Consider the following 23,581-nt stretch of genomic DNA (forward strand, 5'->3'; position numbering starts at 1 on the left):
GCTATTTCTGTACCAATTGGCAGTACAGGGCAGGTGCAAGACTAATACTGACAATTCCTTATGGTGTAGTCTGTAATAGAGAGTATAGGAAGCTCCTCAATGGGACCTTTGCAAAAGAATGCCTACTACGAGGTGCGACAGCACATTAGTGAGCAAGCCCAGTAGAGCTCATTCATAATTAAGTGTTTGAGTCTAGCAAGGCCTGAGACAATCAATACTAGCCAGCATATACCTAATGTCCCCACTAAGTAGCACACATGCATGCATAGCCAGACAGTGAAAATGCTTCTGCACACAAAAAAATCACTAAATGCACCATTGGAGTGTGTGCAACATGTTGTCATACTGCACAAAAAAAAAACAGGTCCAAAGATATATAGAAAAATTACGGTGGCCATTACAAGTACCTGAAAGTGAAACACAAATTTAACAATATCCTTCGACCAATAAGAATCATCTATATCGTGATTCTGTGTCCACACTCTCTCTGATCAATCAAGATTCCACTGTATCCAGGGAACAAAAATCTGAGCTATCAGAAAGCATGTGATTAGAAGCCTAGTGGTCCAACCATGACTATTATTTGAAAAAAAATAGCTCCAAAAAACAATGACAGAAACATGAAAATCAACCAAAAAATGTGACAACAAACTCCACATTTATTTTAAGCGCATCCAAAAAAAGGAAAAAATTCAACTGAAAAACAATAAACTGTAATAAATACAAAAGTACAATCAATGTCTATGCGTTTCAAAAAAAAAGTGAGTTAAACAGCATAGCATTCCACCACACTTTTATACAGGTTAGCCAACACGAATAACTAATGTTCATGTCCTTTTTTTAAACTTTGATATAAGTTGCGACACTTTCCTGTAAAACGTTAAACCGGTGATTATGCAAATAAATGGAGGATTATTAAATAAATATGTCGAATGAGCATTTGTGTTGTGTACATACACAGATCTCTTGTAAAATTACGGGTGACAAAAATGCGTTACCAGTAAGGAATGCATAAGGTTAAAATAAAATTATAAGACGACAAAAAAATGTACAGTCCTGAACATCGTATGAGCATTTTACAATACATAACATCACAGTATTTTTTTTCAATGAAATAAGGCTATCATCTAACGGCCATAATTTATTTTCACCTTTTTTTTTCTTTTGACAAAGCTATTTTTTTTAAGCGTTTTGTAATTAATTTCCCCTTGAATAAAACCTAAAAATAATGTCAGTTAGTTTCCATTTGCTCTGGTTGGCTATTAGACGTTGGTCCATCCTGTTGAGTCTGCTGTTGCTCCTGCTGTTTCTTGGTGTCATTCTCCATCGAGCCTGCATCCTTCATCTCACTGTCAGTTGCATTTTGAGTGGGTTGACCATCCCCTGATGGAGCTGTAGTATCAGCTGGAGGAGGCTCCACTTTCGGTTTAGGTTTGCTTAGGATTGGTCTCAATGTGTTTTCGAAATTCTGAGGAAAACAAATAATTTATTCAGTTTTGTGCATAAGGTAAAACACAAACATGATATAAAAATACAAAGAAATCAGAGGGAATTCATAGAAAATAAAGGCAATATCCGACCAATATATACTAAATAAAAAGGTGTTTAACAATGACTTCACCAACTCAGTTTTCATGCCAAAATTTTTACTCATAAGGATTGAAGATGGAAAATTCAAATGAGTTCTGATTTTAATCAAACACATCATGTTAACATTCTAGAAGCAAAGCACAAAGGAAGAATAGGAATCTCAAATGATAAAAAGACCGGTCTGACAGTTATAATTCAGTTTTAGAACCTGCGTCTAGGGAAAAAAAAACTGTTCCCTGAGGCTAAGGGGAGGAAGCTAGTATCAACTTTTGTATCCTTTCATAATGATTTTAAATGAACAAAGAATGAATTCAGCAGTGCCTTGGTCACGCCAACTTTGAGGTTTGAATACGAGCCATCTCTTCCATTCAAGGAAGTCTCTCCGTAGAGTAAGCAGACTTTCAATTTGATACTCACATAACATGAAAATTCAAGCATTTACCACATTCACTTCAGAATATGGAAGAACTATTGCAGCATCAGCAGAACAAGAAACAAACCACTGACAACATAAATACATTAGGGCCATGAACACACACACAACACATTCCGACATGTACCATCACACCAATTCATTTGAAATTCTTCAGAGGAATGCATGTACGATTGAGTAGTAATGCCGACAGCAATGCCATGATGAAAACACTGGTTTCCATCAATCACCAAAGCTAAACAGTACTGCGCCTTATTCACCCACTTGTCCTCACCTCATAGCTGCCAACTTTTGAAAATGAAAATTCGGGAGATTTTCGCGCACACCCGTATTTTATGCTAAAACCACTCCCTAATAAATACAATAGGGATTTTTCCAAATAAAATAGGGATTTTCCAAATAAAATAGGGATTTTCCAAATAAAATAGGGATTTTCCAAATAAAATAGGGATTTTCCAAATAAAATAGGGATTTTCCAAATATAAAAGTTAGAGCGTAGGGAATAAAATACCTACTCAAAAACTGAAGTCAAATTAAAATAGGGATTTTACACACATGGAAGTTAAGCCCTTGGGAATAAAATTCTTACGCAAAAAACAAGTGAAATTGGAGGCCAAAACTTCAATGATGTAAAAATAAATATTCTGTTCAATCAGAAACGCTGTGAACAAACATTCTGAGCGAATGACCCCAAAATCATCGGAAGATGAAGGAAAACACCGCCAATTTTTGAAGAACACTGACTTTTTGTGACACTTGCTTGATGTTGTTTTTTTTTTTCATTTCACGAGTGATGATGGCAGTCTTTCCATGACCGATGTTTATGTCCGTAACACAACTTGTACAAAAAGGAAAAGTCGGCCCTCTTCTGGAACGTTTGATGAAAGGAAATTCATCGGAATAAGTATCTTTAAAATTGGTTAAATATGTTTTTGCTTATCAGTATTCGTGTTTTGTTATATCGCACGTACGTAACTTCAACAAAAGAAATTTTGACCACATGCGCGTGACTATAATCTTCAATTATTATCCAGGACTATTGGCTGCTAAGTCATTTCCCTGCACGATAAGACAAACAACTTTCTTGTTACCATCAGAGGGTTTGTAAAACTTCATTAAAAAGGGAATTTCCCCATTTACGACGTGTGACGTCATTTCGAAAGGGAAAAAAATATGCCCCACAAGAAATTCCTTAGGGATTGTTTTCATAAGCGGGGATTTTTTTTAATGAAGTAGGGAATTTTAAGGGACAATTAGGGATTTTTGTGATTTTCGTAAAAATTCGGGAGATTTAAGAACTTTTCGGGATGTCGAGCGATGAAGGTAAAATTCGGGAGATTCCCGAAAAATTCGGGAGACTTGGCAGCTATGTCACCTAGTTGCAGCTCTGTTAAAAGCTCTGTAAATACTAGTAGTATTTTAAAATTGTGTTATGATGCGATTGAGCACACTTAGTGTCTTTCCATATTACACCAATAAATAGATGAAGCATTTATTAAAAAATTTACAATCTTTTCACTAGCATTGGCAAAAATATTAAGATCGTGTGAAGGTAAAGGTAAAAAAACTTTCATTTTTCCTCCAAGAAGGTTCAGGAAGAATCAAACTGATTGTTCAATGACAAACATCTAATTTATTTATTTTATTATCTTTTGCTTCTGTATAATTACCTCTCTTTCCTGCCTTATCTGTGCAACACTCAATGGAGGATCCTCATGCCGCTGTAGTTTAGACAACGGTCCCAAATGTTGACCCAACCACTTTTCTTTTTCTTCCCAAACTTGCTTCACCTAAAACAAAATTATTTTGTGTGAACACAAGTGAAATTAAATCATGTGCTTCAAAAACAATAGAATCCATCATTTCTCTTCACACAAGCCTTACAAATGTTCAGACAAACAGAACTTTAATCATATCACAAGATCTAAAATTCACCTTTTTCATATCGGCTTCATCAATGTGGCTGTATTGTTCCTCCTTTGCATTATATGATTCCAAAGCCTTGTGAACAGACTGTAATGACCTCCCGAATTCATTGATTGCCGGTGGCCTGTGCTGCCATTCGAGAAATCTATAGACTACTCTATCACCAATTTTCTAAAAAAAAAAACCATTCACATCAATAATTCATCAACTTATAAAAATTTTGGATACGTTTCATAATATGTCACTATTGTTTCAGCCGAAAACATTAACATAAAATAAATTTCAATTTCTTTTTAAAAAAATTTAATTGGAGAGAAATAAAATGTATCCAATTCCATTAAGAATTCAATATTATCCTGATACAAGATTTGATTTTTTTGGGCATAATAATACAAGATGATTTGAAATGAGCATTGCATTGTGAGAAAGTAATTAAAAAGTAAGAATTTCTACAGCTGTTTTATATAAACTTAGACATTGTCTATAAAAAAATTCCTCAAAGATGTATATTATCCATGGATATGTTCAATTGTGAATTATGGAATTTGTGCTTTGCAGGGGGGGGGGGGGGCATACAATAGCAACATATATCAAATGAACAACATGTAATCTCAAATAATAAATAAAGGGGTGGAAAGTAAAAATTTCTGTAGCAGCATTTATCAGTTTTGTAGCACTTTGTATTTTATTTACTGCCAAAATTTCAGTTTTTATACACATATATGCAGTAACCCCGTATGGTGAACCATATTCGCCGGACCGGGATAAGTAACTCATACATATAGAGTGCCCCCCCCCCCCAAGGCACAAAATACATAGAGAATTCCTCCAGAAGAAATTTTTAAATCAAAAATTTTTTGAGAGACTTCTTGATATTTATATTTTTGCATTCTCTACAATATAAACAAATGAGAGGCTTTTAACATAGACATTTCAACACATGGTATTTCAGATTTTAAAAAAAATTTGAAAATGATTGTTTTTAGATTTAGCTTGTAGACTTGGTAATCACTAATTTAAAAACAAAAATCACTACAGGAGAGACTTGAAACAATCATTATTTTTCTTGTTTTTGCCACTGATACAAGTCTGAGTTGTGCTTTTGAACTCTTCAGTTTCAAGCATTTTTGAACATTTGATCTTGCTTCTTTAACCAGAATTTACTCATTTCAAACTTAAAATGATGCGTTTTTTTTTAAGTTCGCTCTTGATCATTACCTCAGTTTGATTCAATATACTTTGAGATGACTTCTTTTGCTGCATCATTTTTCAAATATTTATTAAAAATTCTAAGAAACCTAATGGAGCAATTAGGACTATAGACTTGAATTATTAATTTAAACTATAGAAACAAAAATTATGGAATAATGATTAAACTATTAGAAATTTAATAAAATGATTTTATTTTCACAAACAATTCAATCCCAATCTGTTTTCACTCTTTATTTTTCACTTATTTTGTGACTTTTTTTCTCATTTCATTACTTTTCAGAGATTTTGTCACTTTTCCATGATCGTAGACACCCTGAATTTCCCAACGGCTTTTGCATCGCAACTCTTGATGGTGAAGACTGATTCACCATTGCTGTTCTTCCAGTGCGATAGTAAGTTCTTTCGTGAACTTTTGTTCATTTAAAGGATACGCGAATGTTTCATCAAGTACAGCCAGTCAGGGAAAACAGACAATTTAAAAAATTAATTGAAATGTTTTTTTATGTTGTTCTGCGGATGAGCGGCAATTCTCATAGTTTGACCCCATTTTATACATTGTTGGAAGCCTGGCCGCCAAATTCTGGGGAGGAGGGCCTCAAGCTAATTCTATTTGTGGCCCCAAGAAATAAAATTGTGGGAAGGACAAATGATGTTGTCGAAAAGTCAGCTTCTATTGTGACACAACTTCAAAGTTTTTGTTTTTTGCACAGGATGGTGTAGAATTGAAGAATTTTTACATTTTTGTAGCAAACACCAGAAATTGTAGCAAAATGTAACAGGCATCGTAAATTGTAACAGATTCCCCCCCCCCCACCCGTAAATAAAACAGAATATCGCACATTAATGCTTGGACAAAGACAAAATTATATGTGTTCAGGATTGTAAAATTTACATTATTAAATAATAATTGGCTGATGAAAAACCAAAATAGAAATTCAGTTAGACATATAAAAATACAGTAAAACCTGTTTGATGGAACCTATATTCTCTGGAAATTTGTCTTCAGCAGAAAAAAAATCTCGATCACGCGATTCCAATAAATGCTCAAATACACATTTAAAAAAACCTGGATTAAATGGACCCTGCCTAAAGCAAAAACAAAAAGAAAAATTGTGCCCTCTTAATGGAAAATTTCATACGAACACTTCGTGTTTCCCGACCAATAGATCATGCAAAATGTTTGCAAAGTGCTCAACGTAATTTTTAATATTTTATGTAATTCATGCTTGCTAATGAGAGTTCCACATCATCCACTTTTAGATTAGCAAAAATCATTTCCATACTTGATGCTGTGGTTTTAATAAGACATATGTGGTGAAGCAGTTGCTTTCGAAAATTGTAACAAATTTTTTCGGAAAAGCAGGCTTTTCTATAAGAAAAATCTCTGCAAGAATTGGATTTACAAATGATATGAAAGACTTACAAAATTGTATGCAAGCTGCTTTGGCTTTCCGTGATCGAAGTGCTGAGTAGGGCCTGAATTTTAGAGAGCGGCAAAGGAGGGCAACCGTTTGGGTGGAAAAATTTTGGGAGGCAGAAAATTTTAGACGGGAACAAAAACATTGTTATAAATTTGACAGTGGTAGAGTCAACAAAATCATGTTCCCACCTCCCGCAAAAATCCTAGTTACAGACCTGGTGTAACCAGGTAAACCAGGTTCCGGTCTTCAAAGGTAGACCCCCCCCCCCCATCCCCCATACATGTAATAGTGTTTTTCTTTTTCACTTTTTCTAAAAATTCTTCCAAATTGTTCTGCAGTAGTGCTAATTATTCTGCGACATACGTCACAGATTTTGCCACATTCTGCTTTGGGGATTTTACACATTATGTCAATTGAACCTTTATTAAGCGGAAACCTGTGTTCAACGGAGAAAAAATCTCAGCCCCTTGTGATTCCATTGAAAACAGGTTTTACTGTACATCACATCCCAAAATCAAATAAAAGACACTACTCCTATACAGCTCCAAAAATAAGGAACTATTTCCATGTAGCATTAACAATACAATTAATGTTGCAAATTCCACAAAGACAGTCTGTCAATTATAAAAAAAACTTAAATTATGCAGATATCTATTTACTATTCAAAAAAAGTCTGAATTTTATTTTCGAAAAAAAATTAAAACCTATATACTGTACTGTGATTGCTCACAATTCCCTCCCCCTGAATATCTTTCAGATAAGATTAACGATGCAATACTATAAATATAATATCACAGTAGAGTAGCCAATGCTGTTGCATTGCAACAACTTCAAATTATGCATCTCATCTAGACCTGATGGAAGGATTCCTGAAGTAGGAAAGAATCCCTACAGGTCACAAAGATCATGTTTATACATATTTTTTTTCTTTGTTTCTCTTTATTGTTTGTTGTCTATATTTTTATCTTGACCGTACTTTTGTCTGTGTGTATGTATTTGAAATTTAAAAAAATTAGTTCAGTATGCTGCATATAAAACAAAAATCTGTGCACCGAAAAAAAAACTCATAAGTACATAAGTAATTTCTAATTACTTTTAAATCTTCAAGCTTTCTGGAATAAACACTTTTCTGCTGATCTTCACCTTCATCGTACAACCAGTTTTCTGTATCATCTAGCAATTGCTTGAATTTTTCTCTGTCCTAAAAGAAAAGCAAAAGTAATAAAGAATAATTGACAAAAATATAATTATCAATCAATTATTCAAACATACGTATATACAAAAGCCTTTTTACTTGCATATACAGTAAAACTTTGGTTAACCGTCACCATCCGGACCAGGACAGTGACAGATACCAAATAGATGGATAACGGAAATCTCTCAATACATGACGCGATTTCACTGCCGGCTTGAGACGAAAATGAAAATCGTTTAAAAGTGAATAATACATACATATTGTATTTAATTTTACACAAAACAATCAATATAAACTTCAATCAAGGTCAGCCCAGGCAGTGATGACATTGAAAATAGTGTACTTTATGTTTTATTTCTTCCAAAATTCATTGAGTCATATTATCAGATAAGAGCACGTCTTCAATAAAAGTTTCTCTTTAATGTTGCTTCATACCTCCAATCATGCCCTTCCAATCAAATTTTTGAAAGCACATGGTTTTTTTGGATTTATCAATTACAAGCAGAAGTAAACTACAATTGCAGGTGGCATCTGCACAGTCCATAGCAGTCATCTGATCTTTTTGGACCTTGAAAATCTGTTTTTCCGTATTTTTTTTTTTAGACGATGGCAGATAACAGAAACTGACAGTTAATCAAGTTTTACTGTATTTACGAATTCCCAATCAATGAGACCCACCTAGGGCATGCATGCTATAAGTGCCATGTCATAGTGTTGGAAATGATATGTAAAAACTTTGTTCACTACTTTCACATAAAAGCTTTCTTCTAAATTTTCACAATTGAAAGATAAGATTTTGGCAGTTCTCATTGCAGTCAAAAATCAAGTTGGGAGAAAGGAAATATTCTCTACTAGCAAAAATACCTGATGCTGCCCAGGTTTTCCCCCATGTAATAGGACCGTAAGCGAAGTTACAAACTATTGTAAAGAGATTAACATGAATGAAACACATTGTTTGGGAACCACTGTAACCAAAGTATACATTCAAAGTCATTGTTGAGGCTGAAAAATCGTTACTTAACTGTTTTTCACCCATTTCAGGCATTTGCCCAACTGTGACAAACATTTAAAGTAGCTTATCGTTAACTCAGATCTTGTTTCGTGTATATGCAAAATTTAAAGATTTTTATAGAGAACATACACAATGACACACATGCAAAAAAAATCAATTTTTACACATAGATGTAAACACATTGAATTCAGTGGTTTATGAAAAAGTAAACATTGGTATGATTCCACAGCTACATGATTATCTCTATGATAAATTGATTATAAATATATGCAGGGATCTCATTCATACCAGAATGCCTCTGAAAACGTATCTTCAAAAATTTCTTTATTATAAAATTGTCAGCTAATAGATAAGTAAATCAGCCACAAGGATTTAAATTGAAGAAAATTGGAAATTTTTTCAAAAATTTGAAAACTGCAATTTGGTTAAAGACTATTTCCAACTATCACTCAGATCACTCATGCCTCAAATAGGATTGATCTCTGGCCTATCAGACCAGACGTCTGAGCATTCAGTTGACAGATAGCAAATTTTTAACATTGGAAGAACAATGCTTAGTGAAACCTTACCTGATCACTGATGAAGTTTTCATATTCATCACATAGTTTTCCTCTCATTTCATAGACATACTCCTCAACAGCATTCTTTGCATCAGCTTTTTCCTTCTCCATTTTGTCTTGCATTATCATTTTGCTCTAAAGTTTGTATAGAACAGAAAATAATTTTTTACAAAAGAAAATGAAATAGCTTGGAAATATATAAGATACAGAAAAGATTGTCACTTCTTTTTTTAGAAAAATGGTCTTTCTACTCGTATTTATATGCCATTTGATAAATTTAAAAGAAATAATTTTTGAGGATTATTTAAAAAATACTTTTGTTCCAAACTCAGGGGGAAAAAAATTATAGATAATATGCATCAGACTACAATTTGCACTGAAAAAAATTCAGGCATTTAATGCATAATCTACAGCTTATAGGTGGCAATGTACCATCATTATCATTATAACGAGTTGCGGAATGGCAACAGTATGGCATTCAAATGTCGTTTCGGTTGTTATGGCAACATATGTCTAGGCCGGATGTTTATTATTAAAGTGTCAGTTATGTTCTCGTTCGTAATTGATGTAGCCGCATCACTAAACAAGGTTGATGATCAATTTCTATGTCATTTATTTTATTTTTGCTGCCTTCGTCTGAGGTGGTCATGTTACGTTGTTTTTAATAAAACTTTCAGGATACACCCATCCTTCCGGAACGCTTCGATATCTCTCCGAGATGGGAAGTGGAGTGTGTCCGGTCTTCAAAGGTCAAAGCTTATAGGTGGGAAATTATGGTAAAAGCACATCTATACTTTTGCTTTATTTGTTTTTATTTGATATTCTTAGCCTACACACATAGCTATTTACTTTTTTACACTTTTTCAATTCCAAAGCAAAATAAAACACAATATGCATTTCTTACCAAAACCTTGTTGATCCCAAAGATCAGTGGTTTCCAAACTGTGGATGGCAATCCCCTGGGGGGGGGGGGGTGTAAATGAGCTGGGGAACAGGGGAGATTGCAAAAGATTTTCCAAAATGTAAACATAAATGTTCCATAATGAATATATTTCAAACCTAAAACACATCAACTTTGCGATGAGTTACTTATTATTCATGTACACACTCACTAGCAGACGTGAAAACTTTTGAAATCAAGAAATCCGGAGATTCTCCTGAGGGGGAGTCAAATCACTACACTGGTATTGGTGATAAAATGTTTGTTGTACAAAATTTAACCATAAATATATGGGGCAGCACAGCATTGTCAGCCAAGCCCAGCATTTAATGCCATTATCATCATGAAAACAGATGATAATGGCATCTTCAATGAAGATGTAACCATAAAAGTCTTTAAATTTAAGAATAAAAATAATCAAATATCAAGACTGATATGCAGTAGAAAACCTTACTTCTTCTTCGATGAATAAATTTAGCTCATGCCTACTGAGCTCATGTACTGCATCACTGATAGGAAGGTCAACAGACTTGACAACTGTTTTTGTTTTCTTTGGTTCACTACCCTTAGACTCTGTTTCCTATAACGAAAAAACATCATTAAAAAACAAAAAGAATAATCTATCAACACCACCCACCTGTTGCACCACAGTCATTTTATGCACATGAGGAATAATTAAATTGAAACCTACAGTCCATAGCCGATACAGTCGATGACAAACCCATGGGGATATTAAAAATTAGTTTGTAAATGAAAACAATGTTTAAAGGCATAGTATATTGTTTGGGACCAGAAAATTAGTTCATAAAAACTTGCGTTCGTAAAATTGAGAATTGGCTGTATAAACTAAAAATCAGAGAAGAAAAGGAAAATATAATGAAAATCAGTCAATCTGAATTCTACCAGTAAAATATTAGCCGCTTGTTATAGGGAATTTCTAGAGTAACAAAATATGCTGTCTCTGCGTCATCTGTTTTCCACACATAGAATTAACTAAGTATCTCTGTACCAAGAACGATTATGAGGGATTTTTAGCTTGTGAAATCTTTGTATTAAATGTCCTTCTATACAGAGTATGAGAATATTGAATCCTCTACTGCACCAAAACTGCAGATTCTTATTTATCATAAACTTTTTAAGAATGATGTTTAATAATGACTTCAGCATGAAAGGTTAAAAACTATAGCTACGGAAAACTATTCTAGTTTCGCATTATGTGAGTTTCTCCTCTGTTAACAAGCTGGCCTAAGGTAATAGAGAATAAAGAAGCCTTCCCCATTCTTTTCATTTATAATTCAATCATACTAACACTAACAATTGATAACTTATAAGTGGGTAAAATAAAGCATGCGCAGCAACAATTATCTATACAGCGATTCCTTGGCTAGCAAATTTTTCAGCTATAAGTTTTTTTTGTGTTTTTTCTGCCTTGGCTGATGAACATTTTTATTGATACAAATGCATATGCTAATACACTGAAGAGCCAAAAAAAACTGGTAACCAGCCTAGTAGGGCCCCCGCGAGCACGCAGAAGTGCCGCAACACGACGTGGCATGGACTCGACTAATGTCTGAAGTAGTGCTGGAGGTAATTGACACCATGAATCCTGCAGGGCTGTCCATAAATCCGTAGGAGTAAGAGGGGGTGGAGATCTCTTCTGAACAGCACATTGCAAGGCATCCCAGATATGTTCAATAATGTTCATGTCTGGGGATTTTGGTGGCCAGCGGAAGTGTCTAAAGTCAGAAGAGTGTTCCTGAAGCCACTTTGTAGCAATTCTGGACGTGTGGGGTGTCGCATTGTCCTGCTGAAATTGTCCAAGTCCGTCGGAATGCACAATGGACATGAATGGGTGCAGGTGATCAGACAGGATGCTTACGCACCTGTCCCCTGTCAGAGTCGTATCTAGACGTATCACGCCAACTGCACATGCCCCATACCATCACAGAGCCTCCACCAGCTTGAACAGTCCCCTGTTGACATGTAGGGTCCATGAATTCATGAGGTTGTCTCCATACTCGTACACGTCCATCAGCTTGAAGCAATTGGAACAGAGACTCGTCAGACCAGGCAACGTGTTTCCGGTCCTCAACAGTCCAATGTTGGTGTTGTCGGGCCCAGGCGAAGCGTAAAGCTTTGTGTCGTGCAGTCATCAAGGGTACACAAGTGGGCCTTCGGCTCCGAAAGCCCATATCGATGATGTTTCGTTGAATGGTTCGCACGCTGACACTTGTTGATGGCCCAGCATTGAAATCTGCAGCAATTTGCAGAAGGGTTGCACATCTGTCACGTTTAATGATTCTCGTCAGTCGTCGTTGGTCCCGTTCTTGCATGATCTTTTTCCGGCCGCAGCGATGTCGTAGATTTAATTTTTTACCGGATTCCCGATATTCACGGTACACTCGTGAAATGGTCGTACGTGAAAATTCAAATTTCATCGCTACCTCGGAGATGCTATGTCCCATCTCTCGTGCGCCAACTATAACACCACGTTCAAACTCACTTAAATCTCAATAACCTGCCATTGTAGCAGCAGTAACTGATCTGACAACTATGCCAGATACTTGTTGTGTTATATAGGCGTTGTCGACCGCAGCACCGTACTCTGATTGGTTCCATACCTTTGTATTTACATATGTATGTAAATACGCATGCCTGTTTCAGTTTTTTTGGCTCTTCAGTTTATAAGACAGCCACATTGTGAGATGAACTTTTGAGTCAATCATAATCAGAATCAGAGTTAGTAAAAAACCTGATTTTTTTGGTTTAAATCAGGTTTTTTTTGTTTTAAATAGTATTAACATTAAAAATAATAAAATTCCTGAAAAATCATTCTTCTAATAATTAATTAAAATAAATGTTTATTAATGCAATTAACACTATTCCCATATTAATTGATCTATAAATATTTCTTACATTTTAACAAAAACCAACTTTTGTAGTTGAATTATTTTTTGCTTAACTCAATGGATTACTTCGTGTTTGAAAATTCTTTTAACATTGTTATTAATCATATAATATATAAAGATGTTTTCTAGTTACTTTCAGTATGCTTAATTAGGAAGCCATTTTATAAAAAGTATAACAAAAATCAGGTGAATATAATGTATTTAATGAAGCATAAATAATGCAGATTAATTAGCGATGATTTACAATATGCAGGGTGATTATAACTAAGGTTCTGATTTCAAAACACTGTAAAAAACAAAAATTGTCAGAATGACTTGAAAATTTACATGAATATTCCTGAAGCAATGAAATTTTATATGGCAAAGGGGAAAAATATACTTAAAAATGTAAATTTAACGACACTGTACTCATCCAACACATGGGAAATATGTTCACAGAATGGAAACAATAGCCAGTCATGGCAAAATGATAACTTAATCATAGCATTGAACGGTTCCATAATTCATGGAAACATCACAAAAAACGAAGTAATTGAACAAATAACTACAACTTGCTCAAGAAATGTTAAATATGTTGTCCACCGTGTTCTGGCTATGAGGTGAAAGCACAAAAATTCTTGTTCAACAACACATCAGAGTATGCCATGGTCATGATGTGGATGCACGTGCGATTCACCTTTATTGAACCAAACCTGCCTGCACGCTAAGGAATGTTAGCTGGTTATTTGTTTTATACAATGTTAGAATGCGCTGGAAATTGCAATTCACCAAAATTTGCAATCTGACCATCGTTCATAACATTTTGATGTACCCCCCACAGCCAGAAGTCGCAAGGGTTAAGTTGCATCCTGTTATTGTCAAAATGGGTCTTCAGCAGCTGCTTTGCTAGTATTGCAATGTGCATCTTGATAGAAGTTGTTCTATCTACACACTGATGCTGTGGAAGTGCCAAAATGATGTGGTTGCACAAAATAGATTATACTGCTAGCCAAGTACAGCATCATCTACATGCACATTTTGCACTAGCACTTTTTTCTTTTGCCAAAGAAATTTCCATTGCTTCAGGAGTACCCATGCAAATTTTCAAGTCATTCTGACTAGTAGCTCTTATTGTATAGTTTTGTAATCAAAACTTTAATTATAATCACCCTGCATATAGCTGATTATTTCTCATAAATCTGTTACCACTATACAGTAGAAACTTGATTAACTGGGCTTAACCATGAAAATATATATATAAAAAAAACAACTATTGAACATTAAGACTGGGAGATATACAGTAGGAGATGTGCTACTTCTTATGGGAAAGAAAATTAAAATGTCTGTGAGGTAATGTAACTACTAGTACACTAGTCTTTGTCCTTTAGAGACAGCTGGTGTCTTTATTGGATTATAGAACCACCTGCCCATAGGTGGAGATAGACTTGGAAGTCTGGGGGGGGCAGGATGATGATGTAAATTCATCTATACATATATGGATTAGATCAGTGGACTTCACCTTTGATCAGTCATATCTCGGACCATGCACCTGCCCCTAGCAGGATGGTGTCACTACTGTTGCTGCTTCTTTGTGAAGAGAAAAAGCAACCCTATGAGATAATACACTACATTTAGATGTGTGATGCAATCCTTATTCATGAATTTGCTAAGGATAGAGCATCAGAATGTAGCCAAAAGTTAGAAAATATAGTAAGAATGAGAAATTTTGGCTTCTGTATATAACTTTAAATAACTAAGATACTTCATATGAAAAAATATATATATTCAGGCCACTTTTATCAGACTTTTTGAAATAAACCACTTATATTATCTTATGCCATTCAAAGATTTTTTTTTTTTTCACAGATATACCTCTGCTTCCCATTCTGAAATTTATTTTTATTTATATACTTTTTGAACTATTTCATGTAAAATGAAAGATTCAGGCATTAGAAAATACACTGAAAAAAGGAGAGCCTATGTTTTCAGAGCATGTGTTCTCTCAGCGCAAGACTTTCAGCATCAAACTGAACAGTCTGGACATTGTAGGGGGTTTATCTTTTCTATCTGAAATGAGCTGACCAAATCAAAAATGGATGGAGATGCAAACTCAACTGGATTGTGCTTGTGTACATTAGTATAAAATAAAAAGATCTTCAGAATCTCTCATTTCCATGCATTCTCATTCATTTAATTTTGAAGCTGTTCATTTTTGCCTTCAGTCTTTTTTATAGCATTCCTTGATGTTTTAAGAAACTTATCTTCAGCTTTTGGGCAGAACTTTGAAAGAATCAAATGATTTTCCATATAATCATTAAGTTAAGTCTGTGAGAAATCATGTTTTGGCAAACAAGCATTTCGGGTGACTAGCATATTTCCAAAACAAATCATCTTCGCTAGCCGAGATATCACTGTACTAGAATATTCAAACACCACAAATATTATGAAAGAACACGTAAAATTCACATTTTGAATTGAATGAATTTAATTAAATAAAAAAATTACTTCTTTATTATCCACTTTTTCTCCAGCATCTATATTATTAACCTCTCCATTGGGCGATTGCTTTGAATTTTCAGCATCCATAGCCTCTTCAGCATTTTGCTTATTATCTGCTGCTTCTTGGCCATCAGCTTGCTTTTCTTTGGTATCATTCTCTTTTACTTCACTGACCGGGACTTGGTGTTTCTCCTGCATAGTGGCTGAACAAATTGAGAAGATGCCATGAATATTGACTCGTGCCTTTACTTTAACTTTGGTGCATTCCCCTTCTGGTGTGGGTGTAACATTCTGGATGGTAAAAGAACCTGGAAATAAAATTAAAGCAGCCATGTGAGATAATTCTTCAAATTCAACATTCTTTTCAAGACATGAAATATATATATAAACAACTTTTTACCATAAAAAATTATGAATTTCTTTTATTGTGGGTTAACATATGTTAATAATAATTTTAATTATATAAACATTTTTTACACTCAGATTGATATTGTGTGTATATCAATTATCTTCATAAAAGTAATTTATTGATATGTGAGCTTCATTAGGAAATTATATATTGCACATCCCATTAAATATTAAGAAAATATTGTCTTTAAGACTTATTTGATATTATTTCACAACCAACAAGGTGAAATAACAGGTCTTAATTATATGTACCATAATCAAACACTATGAACAATAATTAGTGAGCTTTTCTTTCTATTCTTTCCCTTTACTTCCAGTTTTTCCACTGTCTCAAAAGAAATGAGTTTCTCCCAGAAGAAACCCAACCCTGCGTCAGTCTGATGCATACTGTTATGTGCATATAATTGTGTCATTTATATCTGAATCAGATATAAATGGCACAGTTATCAGAGGAACAAAATCACAAAAGCAACACAACAGGTTGTAGCATTTTACACAACAGTCAATGTATAACAGCTGTGAACGATTTTTATTATTTATTATGATCATTTTTATTATTTATTATGATCATTTTTATTATTTATTATGATCATTTTTATTATTTATTATGATCATTTTTATTACACTGCTGGCCACCATAAATGCAACACCCTGAAGGAAGCATGCAAATAATATGAAATTTACAACATGCATTAGCGGAGGTGAGATATGCAAATGATTAGAATTTCAGCGCAGACGCACATCACGCGTGCCTGTGGCGCCACTTCAAAGCGCTATTTAAGGCTTGGAGATTTCAACGATTTGAAGTACGGCAATTGTGTTTTTCTTGGGGTTTTTTCAAAAAAACGATCAATTATGCCTCGTAGAAAACAGCGATCATCTTTTGATCAAGTATCCGAGTTCGACAGAGGAAGGATAGTGGCCTACCGAGATTGTGGATTATCTTTCAGGGAAATCGGTAGTCGTGTTGGACGAAACCAAACAACTGTAATGCAGATATGTGATCGTTGGATGCAGGAGGGACCGACGTGTTCGATCGCATCCACCTCAGTGCACCACTTCACGTGATGACAGGCGTATTGTGCGTATGGCAGTGACGGATCGCTCAGCCACATCACGAACCATAGCACAGCACATTCGGTCTGTACCGCATCATCCAGGGTCTGCGCGTACCATTCGACGCCGTTTACAGCAGAGTGGTCTGTCCGCAAGACGTCCATTGCTTCGTCTACCCTTGACGCAGAACCACAGACGTCTCCGCCGCCAATGGTGCGATGAAAGAAGGATGTGGACGGCACAATGGAATGAAATTGTCTTTACTGACGAGTCACGCTTCTGTCTGCAACACCACGATCGTCGGATTCGAGTCTGGAGACACCGTGGAGAGAGGATGCTGAACAGCTGCGTTATGCACCGCCACACTGGCCCTGCACCGGGTATTATGGTATGGGGCGGTATTGGATATCACTCTCGCACTCCTCTAGTACGCATTGCCGGTACTTTAAAAAGCCAGCGCTACATCTCCGAGGTGTTGGAGCCCATTGTCCTTCCTTACCTTCCGGGGTTGCCCACAGCCATATTTCAACAGGATAATGTGCGACCACACGTGGCACGCATTGTCCAAAGGTTCTTCGTCAATCGCCAGATTGAATTGCTTCCCTGGCCAGCTCGCTCTCCGGATCTTTCGCCAATAGAAAACATGTGGTCCATGGTTGCTCAACGATTGACCCAGATTACATCCCCAGCTGCCACACCAGATCAACTTTGGCAACGCGTGGAAGCTGCTTGGTCTGCTGTACCCCAAGAACACATCCAAAGTCTCTTTGAATCAATGCCGAGGCGTGTGGCAGCGGTGATCTCCAACAATGGCGGCTACTCTGGCTACTGATTTTGGTAGGAACCACACTTCACAGAAGTCTATAAATTTAATCATTTGATGCTTGGTCAACATGTTATCTACAAAATAAATATTGTTGCGATATCTCTTGTCTTTCTTGGTGTTGCAGTTTGGGTGGCCAGCAGTGTATTTATTATGATCATTTTTATTGAAGGATAATTATCATTCTTCATGGACATAATTCATTTTATTTTATTTATGTATGGATCCATCATTCAGGAACTTTTGAGAAAAAAAATATTTGTCTTTAGTTAAGTTGAAAGTTTTCTTGAATATTTCAAAATTTGAAATTCTTCACTTACGGGGTTTCTGAAAAACTGCATCAATTAAACTTTAACACAGTTTCTGTGTTTCAACACCCTTATTGATATGATAAATTACAAAGACAATGACACAACATGTTGTCCTAAAAAAAGCCCCCTCCCCATGCTTAAAAAACTATATTGCATTACCATGGCATTCTTAAACAAATGAGCTGAAAATATCAAATATCAACTGGCATAAATGATAAAAAATATATATATGTATTTCTTTTTTTTTTTCAACAGACTAAAAGAAGTCTGCCTGAACGAAGAATGTTCTACTTTAATTACATAAGGAACTTCATATAAGAAATTTTTATACATAAAAATTCCAGGAATATTACACTGGTGAAATAAATTAAGAGAATTTGCGTATTTTATCGATTTTCATGAAAAGAACTGAACTAAATGTAAAACCACTGCTTCTAGACAAAAATGCAAATTTTGTACGTCAAATGTGTAAGCGTACACGCGTGTGTGGGCAGAGCCAGTAGAGAAACAGGCTTTATAAGCGCGCGTAAGTTAAGACACATTTCGTTCACTAGCACACCTCGGCGAATTTCTTGGTGTTATTTTGCAGCAATCGGTTAATTTCAAATTGTAACAGTAAAAATGAGTAAGCACCAACGTTTAGATGATGAAATGAGGTGGCAAATTGTGAGGAGGCTAGAAGCAGGCCAATCTCAAGTCCAGATTTGTAGAGAGTTCAATTTAACACCCAGCATCGTGTGTAACTTATGGAAACAGTTCCAGCATACCGGATACATCGAGAGAAAGCCTGGGCAAGGTCGTCCAAGAGCCACGACGGCCAGAGAAAATCGCCATTTGTCGATTATAGCATGACGTAACAGGAGTGCTATAGCTTTTCAGCTCTCTCATGACTTGTATGCAGCCACAGGAACCCGTGTATCAAGGGTGAGTGTTTCCAAAAGACTTCATGAGAGAGGGTTGTTTGCAAGAAGACCTGCTGTTTGCGTCCCGCTCACTTCTACTGCAAATTCTCTTAATTTCTTACACCAGTGTAGTTGATACAAGTTCTACACTTTGGAATGTTACAAAAATAATAAAAGGGAAACTTTTGAAAAATGCATGGCATCAATAATAAAAAAAATTACTTAAACTGAAACAATATAAGGTGGCACTCTGAAAGATAGAATTAAAAGTAATTCAAAAGATAAACAACTGACCTATATTTATATCTCCATATGAACTATCTTGGCCAGTATAACGTGCCTCAAGACTGAATGGTTCTGTTCTCATGAAAGTAAGCAGTTTTGAAAAAGGAACAGGGTGAAATTTTGGAAAAACTTCCATCTCGCTGAAAATAAAAAACCAAACTTTAGTGGCAGGATTTCACTACTTGAAGTTACATATTGTGGAAGGGAAATAGATAAAGCATAAAAAAATAAAACTATATGCACTTATGCACATAAATTTCTAACTCGATGACCTCAAATACAAGGCCACAACAGGCAAAATGCCCAATGAGGTAGCTGAGAAAAAGATGTCCATAACAAATATGGATGTCATATATTTCAAAAACACAGCAACCCAATTAAAAATACAATTATAAAAACTATATATACATGATAAAATATAACAATGCCCATACAAAAATATTTATGGTTGTCTTATTTTAAATATGGATAGCTTCTCGATTTACCTCAACATTTTTACCATATTTCTTTCTAAACGTGTCAATTGTGTTAGAATCAAGTACCCCCAGGGGTGAGCTATTCCATTTTTTTAACAACCTAATTAGTGAAAAATTCCCTGCAACACAACCTAGAATTGTCCCTTACCAATCTATACTGGTGTCCCTTCATCAAAGCGCAGCCGATTGACAGCATATTAATTCATGGTCCACCCAGTTGAAAATTTTAAACACTTAGATTTCGAACACACCCCCCCCCCCCCTTGACACCTGCATTCATCCAATGTCAGCAGTCAAAAAAAAATGAAGTCCCTCTTCGTAACTCAATCCCTGTGTGCCAACAAGGACACACGTAACTCTTCTCTGCACCCCTTCAACTAAGCCTATATCCCTCTGTAGGTAAGGTCTCCAAACCTCACAGCATACTCCAGTCCAGAATGACTTTAGAACACTAAGAAACTTTTTTGAAAATTAAACTAGCATTCTATTTGCTTTTTGTGACCACCACTGAACCATGTTCAGAAAACCTAAGCTGCTCCTGAGAATTCCCAAATCAATGACCCTAGTTGCATCAGGGATAGTGACACCATTCAACTCACGTGAGAGAAACTTCAGTTCCAAAAAATTTTAATAAAATTTATCTCCAAAGCAGACTGTTTTGCATTGTTCTGCAGCGAGCCCTAAGATGACTGAAAATTTTCTATGGTAAAAATTCTCATATTAGTGTTCTTTTCTTAAGATTCTTACCAAAATTTTTCTATAGCAACACTGATTGTTCTGTGACATACGTTGCAGTTTTCAGCATATTCTGCTTTGGGGCTTGCAACCCTCAACAACTTTCTGCAGCTGCAGAATGAATCTATATTCTAGTCAAACAAGGTTAGACTGAAAAATCTTAGTCTAACTTATGATGCGCAAATCAAATGAAAATGGCTTAGTTTATGATTACCAAAGATCAAGCAGGTTAAGTCTTTGATAACACCAGACAACATAAAATTTTTGTGCTGCCTGAATAAGCATAAAAATTTTCTATTATTAAATAAAAAATTGAAAGGTTTTATGATCACATGCTCTACAGAACAGTTTGGAGTGTTTGAACAGAACATTTCGGATTTTCCAAATTGACTTACTCAAGCATATTTTTAAAAAAAGCTCAATTATAGTTTTGTGTTTTTTTCTTTTTTTTTAACGAGAGAGAAGAGTTTCACTTTTACAATAATCAACTAAAAACTCAAATTGAGTTTTGAATAACACTTATAGTAAAATTTTAAACAGATGGCACATAAAATGGAAACAAAGAAAATGTTCAGGTATATAAAATTACACTATAGGCACCCTTAATAACCACACAGGTATTTTGAGTGACCTCAGATATATTCAAAGCAATTAAGTATTCAAATTACTAGCAAAAGCAATAAAAATATATGATTTGTTATAAAATTCTACAATAAATAAACCGAGCAACCGACTTCCCTAGATTTAAAAAAAAACTGAAAAATCAAGCCAGCAGTTATTTATATAGCAGCAGCAAAAAAAATGTTCCCATTAAAAAAAAAAAAAAATGATACATGAAAAAGGTGTTGCAAAACAAAAGAAATGTTCACACCAAAGTGATTGCTAAAGCTTTAACAGAAATAGAAGCTTATGCAAACGTGCACCAGATAGACAACCATTGTTTTTAGTGCTCAACTTCAGTGTCATGCATTATAACTGTGTTTCAAGCGAGACCTGCATGGGCTTTGTGTATGTGAATAAATATAATTATGCAATAACTAAACAGAAAGCTCGCTGCATGTAGTCTTAATTACCTGATTTTAAAAGACATCAGCTCTATACAAAACAGTAATTATTTAATGCTAGTGTTTTTCGAAGAAACAGGTGAATATTTCATCATTTAATGAAATTGTTATAAATATTAAGACTACTCTTTTCCAAAAATGTATGTGTTGTAAATGATTTTTCTCAAATTATTCTAGACAACTATTTCATTCTGCCAATATTTTTTAAAGAAACTAAGTTCTAATTTCATCCTTTGAAACAATTGCTGTTCCTCTCATAACACTGCCTATAAAACCAGGCTACGCATTTTAGCAAGTGCTAATGTTACTTACATATTAACTTATACAGAGGCAACCCTATAAGACCTTTACCAATGGATTTTTGGTAATAATTGATAATTTGAAGTGGGTATGGTATAGGTTGAAGCAATAACTCTTCAAAATTGGCATATTTGTTTACATGTGGGAAATAAAACCTTGAAGGGGGGTGGATGGGTGACTCATATCCTGGGTGGCAAATTTTAGAGGAAAAACTAAACACTGCTATAGAATCATGAATTTTTTTAAGCAGAAAGGGAAAAAGAAAACATCACAAAAAACCTTAGCCGTAATTGAAGTTTTTCTTTTGTTGCCAATGAGTTAACTCATATCAGAAAAATAGTCGAACCCAGACCCACAGAGCTAAAAGTCAATGCACTAAATACCCCCACCACTGCCAGATGGCTTTTCAAGTCAGAAGATGTCGTATAGTAATTTCTTCCCTATAAGACTAGAATCCGCTACCAATGCTTTTGTCTGATACTGTCTCAAAATGTTTTGGTTTTCCAAAAAATAAATAAAAATCACTTAACCACAGCCTCATTAGTGAATGTGCCAAAATTTCTACCTGAAACTTGAGAAAAAGATTTTTAAAACATGAATTTTTGCATCCCTTGCTATCTACAACATATACGAGCATCAACTGCTTAATCATTTGTGTGGCAATCAGTGAAATGTTCAGCTTTTTCAATTCATAGAATTCAAATCCAGGCTTTTTAAACTGGAGGCGGATGTACTAATCTTTAGGCCGGAGGTCTTTTACTAGTCGAGGGCACTACCTATACCTGTCATCAAAAGAAGAGCAACTTTAGGGCAAGTTTGACACATGAATGCATGAAATCAGGATGTAGCCTTGAATATAATTTGTATAAGGTGCTTAATAATGACGTTAAGTGCTCAGCGCACTCTGGGTGCTTTAGGGAGCAACAAGATGCTTGCTCTAAGCTGACAATTGGCAGAGAAAGTTCGACTCAAAACAGTAAACCAAGTTATAGTTGATGGTAAATCCCTCTTCTACAGTTGATGTTCAACATAAAAGCCAATGGAGAAAAAAGCCTCTAATTTTCTATTTTTACCTATTATGAATAAGCACAACAATGCTTAAAAAAGATAAAATGAAATTTGGAGTCAGTCATTAGCAAGGTATGCTGAAAAAAAAAAAAAAACTAACAAAAACTTCAAAAATTGTGTGATGACTGAATAAGTTTATATAATGTTTCCCCAAAATTGGCAGAACTTCATTTAAATCTATTAACAATCACCATCATCTACACTACAAATAATATAGTCTCGTGCTAAATGAGTAATATAGATGTTACTTTTCAGGAGTATTATTATATACCAGCCCATGCAGGACTCTCAAAACAACAGGTTATCTCCATAGCAGTTTCCAACTTACGCAACTTGGTTTGATGTAGAGACCTCACTGCTCTCTGAAACAACTTCTTCAGATTCACCATCTGATTTGGAGCACCAATATGAGAAACGTTTAAAAAGGTAAAACTGAGATCGAGAGCTGGAGTCAAGATACAAGAAAGAAAAGTCCCA

General features: G+C 35.1%; 1 protein-coding gene across 1 annotated transcript in view; it reads right to left on the minus strand.

Moving 5' to 3' along the window:
• Positions 1-641: 641 nt before the first annotated feature.
• LOC149069965 (heat shock protein 105 kDa-like) overlaps positions 642-23,581 on the minus strand; it is a 41,233-nt gene continuing 18,293 nt past the window's right edge. The window contains exons 10-17 of the mRNA XM_089250105.1: positions 19,471-19,601; positions 15,683-15,984; positions 10,744-10,869; positions 9,359-9,484; positions 7,676-7,783; positions 3,959-4,120; positions 3,694-3,813; positions 642-1,468 (exon numbers count right to left, since the gene is read on the minus strand). Coding sequence (XP_089106231.1) covers positions 1,232-1,468; positions 3,694-3,813; positions 3,959-4,120; positions 7,676-7,783; positions 9,359-9,484; positions 10,744-10,869; positions 15,683-15,984; positions 19,471-19,601 — 1,312 coding nt within the window. The 3' untranslated portion in view covers positions 642-1,231. The remainder of the gene's footprint in view (positions 1,469-3,693; positions 3,814-3,958; positions 4,121-7,675; positions 7,784-9,358; positions 9,485-10,743; positions 10,870-15,682; positions 15,985-19,470; positions 19,602-23,581) is intronic.

The sequence above is a fragment of the Pholcus phalangioides genome, unplaced genomic scaffold (assembly GCF_987345545.1).
Source record: "Pholcus phalangioides strain wild (caught in Gottingen) unplaced genomic scaffold, Ppha-v1.0 ptg000022l_1, whole genome shotgun sequence".
Taxonomy (NCBI): domain Eukaryota; kingdom Metazoa; phylum Arthropoda; class Arachnida; order Araneae; family Pholcidae; genus Pholcus; species Pholcus phalangioides.